At 41.0% G+C, this 19,606-nt stretch overlaps 1 protein-coding gene across 3 annotated transcripts in view; it reads left to right on the plus strand.

Moving 5' to 3' along the window:
* Positions 1-17,236, plus strand: part of LOC120531804 (retinol dehydrogenase 16-like) — a 44,295-nt gene extending 27,059 nt beyond the window's left edge. For all 3 annotated transcript variants that reach the window (XM_039757557.1, XM_039757555.1, XM_039757556.1), the window contains exons 5-6: positions 9,912-10,075; positions 16,873-17,236. In XM_039757557.1, the coding sequence (XP_039613491.1) occupies positions 9,912-10,075; positions 16,873-17,096 (388 nt within the window). In that variant the 3' untranslated portion in view covers positions 17,097-17,236. The remainder of the gene's footprint in view (positions 1-9,911; positions 10,076-16,872) is intronic.
* The last annotated feature ends 2,370 nt before the right edge of the window (positions 17,237-19,606 follow it).

The following is a 19,606-nucleotide window of genomic DNA, read 5'->3' on the forward strand; positions in this document are numbered from 1 at the left end:
CACTGTCAGGACTGAGTGCTACTGTAGTTTAACTCTTCCCCCTTAATTTTAGTATTCTATAACTCCAGGCAACTAGCTAGGGTACCCATAGTGTGGGGAAATATGTAAAATTCTCAAACTGATCATCGTCCCCTTAAACATCATTGATAGATGTTGTTGTAGAGTAATCGGGAGGGTGGGGGGGGCTGAGGGTTTGAGGTGAAGGGACCTTTCGGTTTTAAGACTGAACCATCAATTTAACAGAAAAAAAGCAAAACTATTTTTTTATTGCAGTTCCTGTAGTTTTCAAGTTGGCCACAGGGTGGCCTCTTTGTTAATTGCTTTGCGTTGTGACAAAGTATGACAATATCCTCGTTTAAAACAACAAAACATAGATGACAAATGATTGGCTAAGAAGAAAACAGCCCATCTGACAACACTTTGCCTTCAGAGCAAATCAGTCTATCAAGTCAAACAAATTACACCAAAGTAAGCAGGAAGCTTTATATTGCGAAAGATCCACAACAAACTCAAATTGTCACTTGTGCGTACAGCATGCAGCAGACTATGCATTTGCAAATTTCACCTGCTGTTATTTATTGGTGCTTCTGAATTGAGAAAAAGCTCAAAATACATGCAGGGCAAGATGGACACAATGGTGCTACAGCTGTTTTACATTTAATTACAGAGCATCCGGAAAGTATTCACAGTGCATCACTTTTTCCACATTTTGTTATGTTACAGCCTTATTCCAAAATTAATTAAATTAATTTTTTTCCTCAGAATTCTACACACAACACCCCATAATGACAACTTGAAAAAAGTTTACTTGAGATTTTTGCAGATTTATTAAAAATAAAAAAATTGAGAAATCACATGTACATAAGTATTCACAGCCTTTGCAATGAAGCTCAAAATTGAGCTCAGGTGCATCCTGTTTCCCCTGATCATCCTTGAGATGTTTCTGCAGCTTAATTGGAGTCCACCTGTGGTAAATTCAGTTGATTGGACATGATTTGGGAAGGCACACACCTGTCTATAGAAGGTCCCACAGTTGAATGTTTATGTCAGAGCACAAACCAAGCATGAAGTCAAAGGAATTGTCTGTAGACCTCCGAGACAGGATTGTCTTGAGGCACAAATCTGGGGAAGGTTACAGAAAAATTTCTGCTGCTTTGAAGGTCCCAATGAGCACAGTGGCCTCCATCATCCGTAAGTGGAAGAAGTTTGAAACCACCAGGACTCTTCCTAGAGCTGGCCGACCATCTAAACTGAGCGATCGGGGGAGTACGGCCTTAGTCAGGGAGGTGACAAGAACCCGATGGTCCCTCTGTCAGAGCTCCAGAGGTCCTCTGTGGAGAGAGGAGAACCCTCCAGAAAGACAACCATCTCTGCAGCAATCCACCAATCAGGCCTGTATGGTAGAGTGGCCAGACGGAAGCCACTCCTTAGTAAAAGGCACATGGCAGCCCACTTGGAGTTTGCCAAAAGGCACCTGAAGGACTCTTAGACCATGAGAAACAAAATTCTCTGGTCTGATGAGACAAAGATTGAACTCTTTGGTGTGAATGCCAGGCGTTACGTTTGGAGGAAACCAGGCACCGCTCATCACCAGGGGCCTCATGTATAACGCCGTATGTAGAACTCGCACTATAACATGGCGTAAGCACAAAAGCCAAAATGTGTTTACGCACAGAAAAATCCAGATGCAGGAATCTGTGCGTACTTCAACTTCCACGTTCTTCCGCTACATAAATCCCGGTCAGCGTGAAAAGTAACGCTCGTGCACGCGCTGTATGTAAAGCCCCAACTCCTCCCAGAATTACGCCTCTTTCAATATGCAAATCAATATAAATCGCCCTTAAGCTAAGCCTTCTGTGAAAACACAATGGGAAAAGGAAGAAGGAAAATGGAAGAATTTCAGCGAATACCAAGTGGAGGCAAAGTCGCCGTCAAAAGGCAAGACATAGCCCACCATCTGAGTGTCATATGAAAGCTCATTAGGGTACAGAGACAAAAAAGGCACACAGTGGGGAAAAAGCACGAAATGTCAACTTCAATCTCGAAATTTCCACTTTAATCACGTAGTTTATTTTGTCATTAAAATAGAACATCATAAACTTCATCTTAAAATCATTTAATTAACCAGTTTCTCAAATCACATCGTAATTAAAGTAGCACGTTAAATGCTTTGTTTTGTATGTGATCTTCTATGTGCTCTATGTGTGTGAATCACTCCGTGCTTCTTAAACCGACTCTCTTCCTCCGACAGGACACAGAATCCATTACATTCATGATATTACAGCTCTCGGAATAACTAAACTATACTGAGATGTATACGTGATATCATTTTCATGATGATAGTTAAAGCACGTTATTAAACATGGGTTTCACGGCACAGTGATTGTGTGCGACCTTCGATGTAATTATTTATTGCAGCAGTACAGTGTCAATATGTTATCTTATGCACGGTGGATTACCACACAATCAGCTCTGTAATAGACGTTAAGCCATCTGTAAGCTTAGAGCGCTGATTCTTCAAAACGTTTAAGGAACATTGAAATATCTTCGTAGTACATGTTTAATTATTCTGTCCTTCACGCCAGTCCCAGTGAAGAATATAGATTATTTAAATGAAGTTAAAGTTTTACCTGTATAATATAATAAACATATTTTGCTGCATTTCATCTTAAAAATGATATTGTCATCATATGTAAATACCCGCTTTATAAAGTGGAGCAGGTTGTATAATATTATAACTGTAGTGCAAGTTTACAGTGAAGTAATTGTACTTATAAGTACAAACAGTTCTACAAGGTGCAATTGATTGAGTGCATTTAAAGTTCCTTGGATTAAACTGTTTCTGAACCGCGAGGTCCGTACAGGAAAGGCTTTAAAACGTTTTGCAGTGGCTGAGACAGCGTGTCCTTGAAGCTGTATACCGATAATTCTCTTTCCGATCAGCTGCTGCTGTGATTCACACTCAGATACAGTGATATAAATACTCCGAGTGGTGCAGTGAGAGTAATATGGAAAAAGATGATCCGCTGTGGCAACTCCTAACGGGAGGAGCTGAAAGAAGAAGAAGGAGAAGTGAGAGTAACAACGCTAAAGCAGTTATGGTATTTGGAATACTATGGCTATTCCCTGGACCATTATATTGTTACAAGTTAATTACAATCAGATGCGTTACACTAATAAACAATATGCGGTTAGTTTCAGTGTATTTATAAAGCCACGTCAGGATTATAAGGAGTAACCACACAGGAACAGTAGCATTGCTTTCACACTGGGTGCCGCCAGTTTGCAAAACCGAGCAGAGAACTTGCGTACGACAAGGTATGAGGTACCGTGGAAAAGTGCGTGGCTTTATGCCAAGTGTAGGTTTTATACATCGCAATTTGAACGGTGGAAAAGTTCTTACGCAACATTTCTGTGCGTACGCACCGTTCATACATGAGGCTCCAGGTCAATACCATCCCTACAGTGAAACATGATGGTGCCAGCATCATGCTGTAGGGATGTTTTTCAGCGGCAGGAACTGGGAGACTAGTCAGGATAAAGGGAAAGATGACTGCAGCAATGTACAGAGACATCTTGGGTGAAAACCTGCTCCAGATCGCTCTTGACCTCACACTGGGGTGACGGTTCATCTTTCAGCAGGACAACGACCCTAAGCACACAGCCAAGATATCAAAGGAGTGGCTTCAGGACAACTATGTGAATGTCCTTGAGTGGCCCAGCCAGAGCCCAGACTTGAATCCGATTGAACATCTCTGGAGAGATCTTAAAATGGCTGAGCACCGATGCTTCCCATCCAACCTGATGGAGCTTGAGAGGTGCTGCAAAGAGGAATGGACGAAACTGGCCAAGGATAGGTGTGCCAAGCTTGTGGCATCGTATTCAAAAAGACTTGAGGCTGGAATTGCTGCCAAAGGTGCATCGACAAAGTATTGAGCAAAGGCTGTGAATACTTATGTACATGTGATTTCTCAGTTGTTTTTATTTTTAATAAATTTGCAAAAACCTCAAGTAAACTTTTTTCACGTTGTCATTATGGGGTGTTGTGTGTGGAATTCTGAGGAAAAAAATAAATTTAATCCATTTTGGAATAAGGCAGTAACATAACAAAATGTGGAAAAAGTGATGCGCTGTGAATACTTTTCGGATGCACTGTATGTGAATGAATTAATTTGGCTTTGCAAAATACGTATTTTTATCACTGAGGCACATATCTCGGCCTTCAACCTTTTCAGAATGGCACACTGTACAGAAAATTAGCCTGGAGTTAAATTAAGCAGGGGGCATCGCTTGCGGTTGTAATGATCCATCTCAGATTCTTTTTGGGGAAGTGACAGAGATATGTGAGGGGTCAAATGCACCGCCATACTTTTAGGAGCCTGATGCAGAGGTGATTGGGGAGCACAACACAACTGTCAAATGCACTGGCTTACTGGTGCTTTTTTTTATTCCAATAAAGCTGTATAATGTGTTACAGCCGGAACCAGTGGCAACATTCTATGACACCAGCTACAATATGCTTTTTGACAACAATATATGTTTGAAATCTTGTATCTTTTCTTCTTGGCAGCCTAAGAGGCTGCAGACTTTTGCAAATACATTAAAATATGAAATAACACTTGGAAAGAGCAGGCAGCAGCAGTAGTAGTCATTGAATGATCCATGCAGTTTGTTTCTCAATAATCTTGATTCCGTTCATGTATCCAGACTGATGAAGCTCTGACTAGAGCCGCCACAATTTCTCAAATACAATAGTACATCCTCTGCCTCTCTCGTCTTTACATAATAATATGACAAAAAAAAACGCTTCTTTCACTAGCCATTTAAATAGCCTACTGCTTTGAACCCCACAGCAGAGGAGGCTGTCAAGTTTGTAATTGTATTTTGCTAGTGAAAATTTATTCAGACTAGGGAGCTTCACCCCCTGCTCACTTCCCTCGCGCTACACTCCCAGCAACTTTGCATCTCTGTCACTCGCTTATGTGGATTTCACTTTCACCAAACAACAAATCTTTTCATTCTTGTGGATACGTCACTTCATTGGGAAGAAACACTACCTTTCCCTGATGGCAACACAAATTAGACGATCTACAAGTATCTGACTTAAAGTTTAAAGCCCAACAATATCTCCATACTTCTGTCATGTCACTTATGTCCAAATATTCAATTTCTTTTCACTTTTACCTTTTGAATTTTGATTCAATGTTTGGAATTACATCGTGACAACGCACCGTATAACTGTCTGTGAGTGAATATTGTTTCTTTCTTTGTACAAGAAATGTGTCTGACAATAGCATTCACACAAATGAGAAATGATTGAACTGTGTGCGTGGTTATGTGGGCAGGACTTTTCCAAATCTCTTTGCGTAAGCTCTTGTCTAACAGGGCTTGAAAATTTCTCTTGTGGGATTTCACTTTCACGAAACAACAAATCTTTTCATTCGCGTGGACACGCCTCTTCATTGGGAAGAAATGCTACTTTTCCATGATGGCAACACGAATTAGATGATTTACAAGTCTCAGACTTAAAATTTAAAGCCCAACAATATCTCCATACTTCTGTCATATCACCTATGTCTATATACTCGATCTCTTTTCGCTTTTACTTTTTTGTCAATATTGTATTGAAGTTTGATTCAATGTTTGGAATTACATCGTGACAACGCACCGTATAACTGCCTGTGAGTGAATATAATTTCTTTCTTTCTACATGAAATGTGTCTGACAATAGCATTCACACAAATGAGAAATGATTGAACCGTGTGCGTGGTTATGTGGGCAGGACTTTTCCAAATCTCTTTTGCGTAAGCTCTTGTCTAGCAGGGCTTGAAAATTTCTCTTGTGGGATTTCACTTTCACCAAACAACAAATCTTTTAATTCGCGTGGATACGCCTCTTCATTGGGAAGAAACACTACTTTTTCTTGATGGCAACACGAATTAGATGATTTACAAGTCTCCCACTTAAAGTTTAAATCCGAACAATATTTTCAATCTCTTTTCGCTGTTCCATTATTTCACCGAGTAATAATTTCCGTTTGTTTGCGCTAATGCGATCTTTACTAACCTTTTTTCGATACTTTCGAATTTTAATACTTTCATTATCTCTAACCTGCTCTGCATGTGTATTGTGCCAACGTTTTTGAATTCTTTACAGCGTTCTACTTTCTCATCTACTCTTTGTCTTTTATTTCTGGCCCCAGGTGTGGTTAAATCTCTTGGCACAAAGTCTCATCTCGCAGGACGTGAAAGTGTCTCTCTGAGAAAATCACGTCTCGTCTCCTTCCTCTCCTACCAGGATTTTTTTTATAATAGAGAGATTTGTAGCTTTCTGCAAATATAAGAAAATACAATTCATTTACAGCCTATCCTTATACAATCGGGATACAAGTCAGTCAGTTATTTGCTAACCCACTTTGTCCCGAACAGGGTCACTGGAGCCTATCCCAGCCAGCATAGGGCACAAGGCAGGAATATACCCTGACAAGGTGCCAGTTCATCACAGGGTGAAAACCTACACACCCACCAAAACCACACACACACTAGGGCCAATTTTGTATTGCCAGTCCACCTAACCTGCATGTCTTTAGACTGTGGGAGGAAACCCACATGAACACAGGGAGAACATGCAAACTCCACCCAGCCAGGGCCTGGGACTTGAACCCTGGTCTCCTTACTGCAAGGCAGCAGTGCTACCAGTGTGCCACCATGGAACACAAGGGCATAGTGTATTTACAATGTATTTATTCAATTGTTCAAATCGTTTGCAAAATAAAGTCCATTGGTCATGTAAGTATTCAATCCTAGATTGCCACTGGAATCACCTGTCGACACAAGGCAAGTCCTAGCAGACAAACAGACAGCCTTCTCTTGATTAAACATCTCTTAATACAGCAATGGGCTTCAGTGAAGCATTTACAGACTCAAATGTGCTAATATGTTGCCACGTGACAGTAAGTGACCTCCTGTTGTTATCAACTATAACACGCCATGATGGCTGGTGCCCGTTACAGGGCACCTTTGCTGCCTGACCTTCTGCATGAATTTATTGGGAAAGCTTAGCTATTAGTAGATGAACTGAATGGTCACCTCTCGTTTGTCAAATTTCTTATGTTCTTATGAATGGAGTAAGCAATGGCTGCTTGGCCTTCTGGATGAATGGAAAATGGCAGAGAGAGATCAGATGGTAATAATAATCATCATAATACTAGAAAGTTGATTCTGTTCATATGGACAATGAAAAAAAAAAACTCGATGTCCAGTCTAACAGAATCTACTTTCTAGAATTTCCTTACCTGTATTATTGAGCATGCATCGAGACAATAATCATAATACATTTTATTTATATAGCTCCTTTGATGTCACTAGGAAGCACTCAGTTCACAGCGTTCAGAGATGGTCTCTTCACAGCTTACTAAAGGAGCTCTCCATTTATTACACACCACATGCACGTCCCTTCTGAGCCATGTTGTGCTTTCACAGCAGGCCAGTGGCAGTTACCAGAGCACACATTTTTGAACTGAAATGCTTTGTGGTGTGAGTCCACGGCAATTCACTTCCTGACGAGGATAGCATTCACATTGTGGATGGATGAAGTGTAGTGGAGACACTGCACAGAAAACGTCGGTGTTGACAAAGAGAAACATCAGCTGATGTCACCAGGAAGGTTACTCTGCAAGAAGACCTCTACTGACCCAGATGTTGAGGGTTCATGACAGACCACCGACCATTCACCACAGTGCAGATCTTGGCAAGTCGATGCATATCTGTACTCCTAATAATCTTATTACGGTCAGCTGATGGACCCATCATGCTGTGTGGAAGGCTGCAGTAGTGAGCAGGTTGTGACATCACTCGTGCCTGAAGCTGAGTGGAAATGATCTTACAGTACACACAAACAGAAGTTATGTGCGTGGCTCATACAGCTCTATGATGTCACACTGGCCTTGCAACGCGTCATTGAGGGCTCTGACAACGATGTTCGCTTAAGACAGCCGCACTGCAAATATGTAGGAAGGTTAACGGCAAACACAGCATTTTCACCACAAAATTTTGCCTTTCAACACTAGTCAGTTTAGATCAGATGTCATAATCCAATTTTATATATTCATGATTTTTGAGGTTGCATGATAAGGTTATGATTATGTGTACACCATCATAGTAAACTGTTATTGTGCAGGAGGTTTAAATAGAGATCTACCCTTAATTTTTTTCTGTTTCTATCAAACTTATAGAGCACTGAGTTTTTTGTTCATGTGTCGCAGGTTTGATCTTCAGAGGGAAATGTGAAGAGCAAAAAAAAAAAAAAAAAAAAACGGATGAAATGAAATAGAGCCTGCCAGTACAGCCCAGTGCACAGAAAAGTATATCCTCAAGTGTGTACATTTCTAAGTGAGTCTTGCAGTCAGACACCATAATTAAATGTCCTTCTTAACATTCTAAAATTAGATAGATAGATAGATAGATAGAACTTTATTTATCCTCAGGAGGTCATTTGGCTTTTAACAGAAGCTCAATGAATAAAATTACACACACACTTTGGTCTGAACACACACCAGAATGACTATAAAGCAAGAAAATTCAAATAAAAGAAAAGTTCTGACTTGGCCGTCACAGTCACAGTGAGGCATTATGCAGGTGTATTGCCATTGGTATAAAGGAGCCCCCATAGCATTTCTTGACCCACTTCTGCTGAATGATTCATTGGCCGAATGTCCTCAGTGTTAGTGCGTCAGAGAGAGAGGATGTGCAGCTTTGTTCATAATGCCACTCAGTTTTGTTTTAGTTCTCTTCTTCTCTATGATACCCATGGGGTCAAATGTGCATCCTATAACTGAGCCTGCTATTTTAATTAGCTTGTTGAATCGGTGGGCCTCTCTTGAATTGTTGTTACCAACCCAGCACACCACAGTGAGTAAACTCTCACTGACCTTCACAATGTTGTAGAAGATATGCAGGATGTCATTTCCCATGTTAAAGAAGCACAGTCTCCTATGGAAAAAAGAGTCTGCTCTCTCCTTCCTTATATTGTTCCTATGTGTTCTGAGACCAGTCCAAACTGTCATTAATGGGAACCCAAAAGTACTTGAAGCAGTACACCGCCTCTACATCCACTCCCTGATTAGTGACCGGATATTGAGGCTGTTTGGTGTGGTGAAAGTCAATAACCAGTTCTTTGGTTTTCCTGAGGAAAGTTGCAGACAATTCTCTTTGCACCAAGAAATAAACTTTTCCACCTGACTCCTCTCCTCTGTCTCATCCCCTTTATCAATACACCCCATAAGTACAGGAAATTGCTATATTGCTGTTTTGTTTTAAACCACATCTTGTTACCACCAGTTCTGGCTCATTTCTTGTGTCCTCAGGTTTCAAAGTACACGCATGGCAATGGTGATCCTACTCAAAGCATCCTTGTGCACTTGTGAGCTGGCAAAGTCGCAGACATTCAGCACTGCAAACAATTTGAAGTCATCATATCAGCAGTCAGCATGGGAGGCTGCCCCTTTGATCCCACATAGATGAAACCTATGCATACAGATCTCTTAGGGGCACCCTAGTGGTCGAGGGCCCCTATGTAATGCATACTCTGCACACCCCTCATTTATGCCCCTGTCAGGGAGAATGTGGAAAATCAACATTGATGGCAACTGAGTGTGGGATTCAAATACAGGACACAGCCACTGCCTCACCATTTCTAAAGAATGACCCAGGCACATTATTTTTAATCACAGAAATGATACACACCACGAGTACGTTGTTTTTATGAGAATTCCGTCATACTGTCTTCGCGTGTTTTTATTTATCCAAAGAATGACCCAGGGCCACTGGTGAAAATGAATTGTTTATTTCTTATTGTCATTATTTTCCAAAACTAGAGGAAATGCATAAATGTTTTTTTTCTCTCTTTTTCAGGAAGAACATGGCCTATTTTGGCGTTAAAGTTTCATGCATTGAGCCTGGGTTCTTCAAAACAAGCATTATAACTTCAGAGTTGTTCAAAAGTAACTTCAAGCAGCTTTGGGAGAGACAAACCGAAGAACTGAAAGAAGAATATGGGAGAGATTATTTAGAAAAAGGTAGGCACTGTGATACTTGTTAACTGTAGTTCACATCTTGAAGAGAATGGCAACAATGTATGGAATGGTGTTAAACTTGGAAGGGCCAATTTTTTTAATTTGATTGAGGATCAGATCTATGGACCCTTCTGTGTATGGGATGAGAAATGTGGGAATGCGTGTGTACCATTACGCAACTTCTAGTTGTTAGGTATGTCAGATTTGTGGACAGCAGTTGCTGATCTCGTCGTGTCAATTTACATGACTGAAAATCACCAGGAAGCCTGCTGATGTTCCAGCTCCTATTTTGAAAGAAGTCTTGAGACTGGACCTGCCTTCTCTATCCTTATATTATTTTGATTGTGTCTGTCCGTGCTTGATATAAACAATGGTTGCCACCACTATATCCCTCCACAACAATAGTGAGCAATGCATGTTCCTGGCAGAGTTTTGGTTAGGCTTATCTTCAAGTCTTTAATTCCTCAATGTGACGAATTATCGACTGTGGTATTTGACTGTTTATTCGGTGCATACTTTGTTACTAACCGAAACTGAAGCTACCATTTTACAACTCCAATTTCCTTCACATCAAGGTAAGCCTCCTGCCTTTCTTACTCACTGAAACTGCATTATCACACTACCATTTTACACCTCCTTTTTCTTTCACTTCAATGTAAGCCTCCCGATAAAATAAAAAGGCACATACAGCCTAGCTGCAACCAACAGAAACTGTCTTGCCGCCTACATATTGACTCCAATGCACAGAAGCAGAGACATCAACATCACGCCAGACCAACCAGCACAGGCAAGATGCCTTAAGAACAACAAAGATAATGTATGACAAACCACAGAGCGACATTATCTGAAGATCAGTGGCAGCAAGTCTTGCACCTAGACTGTGAATGAAAAATGAAGACAATCCACAAACTGCCATACAACAAGAAACATTACGACAGAAAAACTACAGGGATTCCATAACACTGACAACTCAAAACAAGATATTCCCTTTATATTACGGCGTAGGCAATTCCCCGTTCGTTTAGCGTATTGTATGACTATCACCAAGTCACAACGACAAACGTTTAATAACGTCTGAGTTTATTTGCCAGGCCCTGTTTTTACCCATGGCCAGTTGTACACTCCATTTTCCAGAGTTGCATCGAAACCCAGGTTAAAAATACAGGTACTTGCAGGTTACACACGGGAATATTTTCAATGACAATAACGTTTATGCAACAAATTGCATTTTCGACAATTATTATAGACATTGGTATACTTAAACAGGGGTTTCGAACTCCTTGCCTGGAGTTGTGCAGTTGCTGTAGGTTTTTATTCTAACGCTTTTCCTAATCAGTGCCCAGTTTTCACTCATAATTAACTCTTTTTCCCTTCATTTTCATAGCCCTGTTTTTAAGGATTCAGTCTTCTGAATTGATTCTTTTCTTCATTGAATGACAGCCAAACAGAAATTGGATGTGAAACGAGACAACAGATAACCAGCTAAATTGGGGCTTCAAACTCCAGCCAATTTCACTCTAACCAATCTCTTAATGAGGGGTTGATTCTGGCTGATAATTTACCTCATTATTTAATTCCGCGGCTTGTTGCTGCTCTCATTTTGCCACAGCAGACATTTCCAAAATTGTTGATTTTTCTGTTTTTTCTAAGAACACCGTCTAAATGTTTTGATGACCCGAGAGATCAACCTTACCAAGACCTTCACCTTTCTTTATTTTCAGATGTTGTGTGATGGGCACAGGTGAGCTGGTCATTTGGCGGCTTGTTTTGTGTCTCATTATTGTTTGGCTGCTAATTAAGGAAAAAGATACTATATAATACAATACAATTTATTTTTGTATAGCCCCAAATCACACAAGGAGTGCCGCAATGGGCTTTAACAGGCCCTGCCTCTTGACAGCCCCCCAGCCTTGACTCTCTAAGAAGACAAGAAAAAACTCCCAAAAAAACCCAGTAGGGAAAAATGGAAGAAGCCTTGGGAAAGGCAGTTCAAAGAGAGACCCCTTTCCAGGTAGGTTGGGTGTGCAGTGGGTGTCAAAAAGAAGGGGGTCAATACAATACAATACACAGAACAGAACAAATCTTTAATACAGCATAATAATAAAGATTTTAGAAGTACGGAGCAGAATTTAACAGTAGATGATATCACATAATATGATTTGGATTTGTTTGGAGTCCTGGAGACCTCATCCATCAAGCTGCCTCTCACGTTTGGCCATTCCAAGGCTGAAACAGTGCCTGGCCAGCCAATCCGATGAAAGGACCCTTCTTTCCCATGATTCCTGCGATCCTCCATCAGGGATGACTTTACCTTATGCAGGCAAAACAACTTGGCAGGTGGGCCGTGGCACCAAGTGCCACATTTGAGTACCAAGAAGAGAAACAGAATAGGTGAGGGTTAAGACAACTAGGGGGCCTGAGTCAAGTTAGTTAAAATTAAGGCAAAAGAAGTTAATTAGCAGCAAAAAGTGGCCAGTAATGAAGAAGATAGAATGAAAACCTGCAGCCCTCCAGGACCGGAGTTCGACACCCCTGGTATGCTACATTACCTGACGGCCACCCTTCACACATACTGACTTTCATGTGCCCTGCATTTCCCTTCTTATCGAATATGTTCTATTAATCTGTTCATGTTACACATTTTATTGTAAATATTCATGCTGTTGTAGGTGACTATAATAACATTCCATACTAGTCATGTGACTATTCTAATATTGAGTCCTCTTACAAATTCACTACTTATTAAAATAATCTCCTTTCTTACTGTAACGTGTGATGTTCTTCTCTCCGTCATCCTCATTTCATTAACGCTTTTATTCTTGAGTCATTTTCATAAGCACGATTTGCTAGTAAAGTAATAAAGTACCTGTACCTGTGATTTCCTTGGAAACCTGGGCTCACCTTACTGTGTCTCATGCAGCTAACACTGTGACTCAAGCTTGATGAGACCTGTAGAAAAGTACATCTCTTCTTAAACTGCAAAATAATATCCATCCATCCATTATCCAACCCACTATATCCCAACTACAGGGTCACGGGGGTCTGCTGGAGCCAATCCCAGCCAACACAGGGCACAAGGCAAGAAACAAACCCAGGGCAGGGTGCCAGCCCACCGCAGGGCGCACACACCAAGCTGCAAAATAATATTTCATTTGAAAATGAAACATTAGATATAACTTTTTTCAGCTTAAACTAAAAAAACAATGAGGATACTGTTCTGCCTACCACCTGCCAACAGTTCCTTTCTAAACACATTAGCAACTTTTTTTCCTTCTTCCCAAGAACCGGGTTTCAGTTGCTGAATCATCAAGGTGAAGATGTTTCTTCTTGTTATGGTGGCTCAGACAAAGTTTCTCCCTCTGTTACCAATTCAATGAAATGCACAAGTTCATGCAACCCTTAGATCGTAGCTAGGAAAATTCAAACAACAGTCACTCGAAAACAGTGAATAAAAAAAACCAAAAGTCAACTTCCTCTCATGATGTTTCTGCAACGTAAAAATACGCCCATCCTACACCCAAAAATGTCAGCCTTGATTGATCCTTCCTCATATACAGGAATGACAACAACAACATTTATTTATATAGCACATTTTCATACAAACAGTAGCTCAAAGTGCTTTACATAATAAAGAATAGAAAAATAAAGACACAATAAGAAAACAAAATAAATCAACATTAATTAACATCGAATAAGAGTAAGGTTCAATGGCCAGGGGGGACAGAAAAAACAAAAAAACTCCAGACAGCTGGAGAAAAATAAAATCTGTAGGGATTCCAGACCATGAGACCGCCCAGTCCCCTCTGGACAAAACAGAAGCAGGAACAGAAACTGATACAGCAGCAATTACGCTCATGTGGTATATCATTTTTGTTCCGTATTTATAAATATTAGGAGCGTTAAGTTGTGATTTTTTTCCTTTGTGAAATGAATACAAGTATATAAAGTAATAAACCTATTAAAATTCTTTTAAAAATATTACCATATATACTTGTGTTTATGTTCTCTGGCGGATAAGTCAGGGCTTGATTTTACAGCATTTTATAATGTCGGTCGTAAAAGTCGAATGCAGAAAACTCAAGTTATTGGTCCAAGAGATTGTGATATGCTAACACCTACCTGAGAGAGTAACCACACTGCCTTTTTTTTTTTTCTATGTATTGTGCCTACGTGACCACATGGTAATACCTGAACTATTCTGAAGTGACGTTTGCACTGTTTTGTGTGTTTTGTATCTCACACTCTCATACATCTTTATCGTAACAGCATCCCTTATCTACGATGGAGCGTTTGATCAGGAGAAAATATGAAGCTGGTTTTAAATTAAAAGTCGTTGAAGTGGCAAAAGAAATTGGTTACTTCGCTGCTGCAACAAAATTCGATGTGTCTGAGAAACTGATGTGAGATTGGAGGAAACAAGATGTAAAAAAAAAAGATTTAAATGTCGTATTTTTGAATGGGCATATCAGTCAGGGTCTGATTTTATGATCGATTTTTCGGGTTTCAATGCTCGACTTATATGTGAGTACAGGCAGTCCCCGGGTTACGTACGAGATAGGGACTGTAGGTTTGTAGTTAAGTTTAATTTGTATGTAAGTCAGAACAGGTACATAAATTTAATAAATGCTATTGTTGACCGACTGTAACCAAGTGCTCTGCCAATGTATGATGGCCTTTCACCTCTCTCTGACCTTTTTATTATTTCTACTTTATTTTCAATGGTGATGGTTTTTCTCTTCTTCACTGTATCAACAGCACTTGCATCAGGTTTGTGTTTCAGAGACATTCTTGAAGGGTGAAGACAAAAGGTTAAGATGAGCTCTTCTGCACAGCACTTGTACAAGCTATAACAGCAGGAAGGCACCATCTGATGTATAGGGTGGTCCAGATCTAATTATGCAATTTTCATTACACTGTAACTTATTCGGTTTATTACATAGAAAATCACCCAAAAAGTCCCAGACCATCGAGAAGTGTGTGAACTGACGACATTAAGAATCGTCTTTGCGCCGAACTGCAATCGTCCCTGCATAAATCAAAGCCATCCAGATGATCTGGATCTGCGTAATTAGATCTGGACCACCCTGTGCTGACAAGAGACAACTTCCTGCGGTGCGTAACAGTACAAGCAGGCTTGCTATTGAGAATGAATGGGGGCAGCGAGGGGCGGTTCATCACCAGCCCATCTCATAGTCACCAACACTACAGTATTGTGCCTGCAGCGTACACAACACCACCGCCCCCATTCAACACGCAGCCATCTGAGGCTCACTACAGTGCTACCCCCCCGCCACCCCGTTCACCCTCAATGCCCTCCGTTAAGCCACAACTGGGTCACTGCTTGCAGCATTACCAGCCGCCCACCTAGAACGAATGGGGCAGTCGTGTATGGTGGGTCGAGCAGTGAAACCAGTTGCCTCCGGGAGCCGCCCGAGGGACACTACACTGCGCGAGCAGCGAAATCGCCCCCCTCCAGCCACCGCGTGCAGCGTCCCCAGACCGAAGATGACAGAGCGGCAGTTACTGAGGCGCATGTGTCGCAGCTGCGGTCCCGTTCGTATGTCGTAGGTCGGATGTCCGTAACCTGGGGACTACCTGTATATACGGTAATTATGAATCTAAATCTCTTTTACATAACATGATTAAAGATCTTGTATGTTGATCTCATTTAAAGTTACACATTTTAGTGAGAGCCATAATATTCACGGATGTCCATTTTCGCGTGTGGCGTTGGCGCATAACCCCCGCAATTACAGAAACCTTACCTGCAAACCACTTACAAAACAGTGCCCTCTGCTGGGGGATGGCAGTGCCCCACTCTGCCCCAGATGTAGAGACCCTACTAAATTTAATTGTTTCGAACTGAACATCGCCTTTCTTTTTATAGTTCACTTCTAATAATCTTTGTTGATTAGTGACTCCATTTTCAACAAAATTAGGGAGAGATATGAATTTAAAATGTTTCTGTAAGAGTAACAGAAAATTCCTACAAACGAAAGGGATTTCACCTGAGAAGTCTTGGTATAGTAATGGGGAGACAAAAGTACAGAAATGAAGTCCTTTCCAAGCGATAGCATTTCATTTTTGTGACTCCCAAGGATAAATCAGATTGAGAAATATGACTGCAATGCCAGAAAAAAGTCTACAAAAAATTAATATTCACCATGTAAAATCAGTTTATTCTCAATTCTTTTTTCCCCTTATTTTATTTGAAGAAAATGACATTGGCTTACAATCAAGTCAAATTTATACATCAAATGACTTCATAGTTAAACTAGATAAAAAGAAAAAAAAAAACATTTGAAAGTTTCAAAATAGAAAGCAGGAACAAAAAAATGGGCCAAAACCGAATTCAACCCCTACCCGATTCTACTTAATTCTTCATCATCCCTAGTCTGGGTGACATAACGTCCAAGTGCTACTGCTCCGTGAGGGCTACTTTAGACCCTAAAAAGCCCTGGAGATTCATAGGTGAAATCAGGTGATGGATATGCAGTGTTCACATAGGTTTGGAGTGAATGTGTGTGTGTGTCTGTGCACTGTCGGGAGCGTCCCCTGTGATAGACTGGTGTCACCTCCAGATTGGCTTATTTTGCTGCAGTCAGAACAGACATCAGTCAGTAAGGGGATGGATGGATGAAATTAGACCTCTGGTTCTGTTGTCAACCACTCACCATTGTATGCTATGTCATGACACATCTTGAATTCTGCCTCTAAATCTGAAACCTATCAATTTGTTAACAATGTTTTGCATGTCTTTCTTTGCTTGTAATTCTTACATTTTTTTATCATATCCACAGTTGTGAAAAATGTGGGAAAGCAGATAGACAGTTATGCAGACCCGGACCTGATGAAAGTGGTGAGCTGCATGGAGCATGCTGTTTCAGCTGAACATCCTTGGACTCGCTATGCACCTGGATGGGATGCCAAATTTTTTTGGATTCCACTTTCCTACATGCCAACTGTCATTATCGACTACGTATTCAGCCAGACCATGGTCAAACCGGCCAAGTCTGTGTACTGAATTCAGGCTACAGCAGCATTCTGGGAGCTGGGCCTCTCCACTGGGACTGATGATCTGCTATGTTTTCTGCAAATGTCTAGCAGCTGAAAACAGAGACGTAGTTCTGATAAATTGTTATGCAATAAATACCATTTTTCACACTTCTTGGTAACTTTTTCAGACTTTGTAAAGTTTACAGGCACAATTAAATATTAAGGTTATAACTCCTGCACAATGCATTTTGTTACTATCTTCCTCCGAACAGATGCTTGTCAGTTTGAGGAGACAATGCACTCCTTCTTTGCACTTCTGTAGCAGTAGATTTTCAGGATTTGTTCTTCTAATACTCTGTTATTTACTCTTACATAACATTGCTTTAAGTCCATATAATGGAAGATTGATGATGGCGTTAAAAATTTGCTATCGAATTAAGTTCAGACTCTGATTGTAAGATGTTCAAATTCTCAAAATATAGCATAGTGTCTAAGAGTGTCTGTGGAAAGTTGAAATTGGTTTTCAAGTCTTAAAATTAGAATTTTCTTCAGCAAATTGTCATTTTTTTTTAGCTTTTGGACAACTACATGCCAGCAAAGAGAGAACATTCTAGAAGGAGCAGTTTCCAGAATATTCACCCTCAATGCAGAGATCTATGTAACCCAGCCACAGGGGCTGCTCAAACCAGTGTGTTTCTTCGTGCTGGTCCCAAGCCCGGATAAATGGGGAGGGTTACGTCAGGAAGGGCATCCAGTGTAAAATTTTGGCAGATCAATTTGCAGATAACAATACAGATTTCCATACCGAATGGGTTTGAGGCCCGGGTTAAAAACGATCGCCACCAGTACTGTTAGCCAACAGGGTGCTGGCAGAAATTGGGCTACTGTTGGCAGAAGAAGGAGAAGAAGAAAAAGAGGGGGAGGCATGTCTGGAGGCAGGAGGAGAGGAGGAAGGTAAAGAGAGTAGAACTGTTGGTAGTATGACTGGTAAGGGGAGAGATTTGGCAGATATGATGAAGAGAAGGAAGGTTGATATATTGTGCATGCAAGAGACTAAATGGAAGGGGGGTAAGGCCAGGTTGATCGGAGGTGAATTCAAATTGTTCTATCATGGTGTGGATGGGAGGAGAAATGGAGTAGAGGTTATTCTGAAGGAACAGTATGTCAAGGGTGCTTTGGAGGTGAAAAGAGTGTTTCTTTTTCCGGTTTCTTTGTGGTGGCGGCCTGCGCCACCACCACCTACTCAAAGCATCATGATGCACCAACATTGATGGACTGAAAGCCAGAAGTCTAAGTGACCATCATCATCAGGTCCTTCCATGAGAACCCTTAATCCAAAGAGGACTGTTTGACTTATGTTAGGTAGAATGCCCAGAGGGGACTGGGCGGTCTCGTGGTCTGGAACCCCAACAGATTTTCTTTTTTTTCTCCAGCTCTTGGAGTTTTTTTTTTTGCTTGTTTTTTCTGTCCACCCTGGCCATCAGACCTTGCTTATTCTATGTTAATTAATGTTGACTTATGTTTATTTTTTATTGTGTCTTCTATTTTTCTATTCTTCATTTTGTAAAGCACTTTGAGCTACATTTTTTTGTATGAATATGTGCTATATAAATAAATGTTGATTGATTGATTGATTGAGACAGAGAGGTGTGATGATGAATGTTAGTGCATATACCCCACAACTTGGGTGTTCAATTAATGAGAAAGAAGGTTTCTGGAGTGCGTTGGATGAAGTGATGAACAGTGTACCCAAGGGACAGAAAGTGGTGATTGGAGCGAATTTCAATGGACATGTTGGTGAAGGGAACAGAGGGTATGAAGAGGTGACAGGTAGGGTTGGTGTCATGGAGAGGAATAAAGAAGGTCAGATGATAGTAGATTTTGCCAAAAGGATGGACATGGCTGTGGTGAGTATGTATTTCAAGACGAGAGATGAACAGAGGGTGACGTACCAGAGTGGAGGAAGATGCACACAGGTAGATTACATCCTATGCAGAAGAGTCAATCTGAAGGAGATTGAAGACTGCAAAGTGGTGGCAGGGGAAAGTGTAGTTAAGCAGCATAGGATGGTGGTCTGTAGGATGACGCTGGAGATCAAGAAGAAAAAGAGAGTGAGGGCAGAGCCAAGGATCAAATGGTGGAATTTGAAAAAGGAAGACTGCAAGGCTGAGTTTAGGGAGGAGGTGAGACAGGCACTGAAGAGTTACCAGACAGCTGGGCAACTACAGTTCAGCAGATGTAGTAAGGGTGACAGCAAGAAGGGTGCTTGGTGTGACATATTGACAGAGGAAGGAGGACAAGGAAACCTGATGGTGGAATGTGGAAGTACAGGAGAGTAAACAGAGGAAGAGGTTGGCAAAGAAAAAGTGGGACAGTCGGAGAGATGCAGAAAGTAGACAAGAGTACAAGGAGATAAGGTGCAACGTGAAGAGAGAGGTGGCAAAGACTAAAGAAAAGGCATATGATGAGTTGTATGAGGCTGGACACTAAGGAGGGAGAAAAGGACCGGTACAGATTGGCTAGACAGAGGGACAGAGA

The sequence above is a fragment of the Polypterus senegalus genome, chromosome 6, assembly GCF_016835505.1.
Source record: "Polypterus senegalus isolate Bchr_013 chromosome 6, ASM1683550v1, whole genome shotgun sequence".
Classification (NCBI taxonomy): domain Eukaryota; kingdom Metazoa; phylum Chordata; class Cladistia; order Polypteriformes; family Polypteridae; genus Polypterus; species Polypterus senegalus.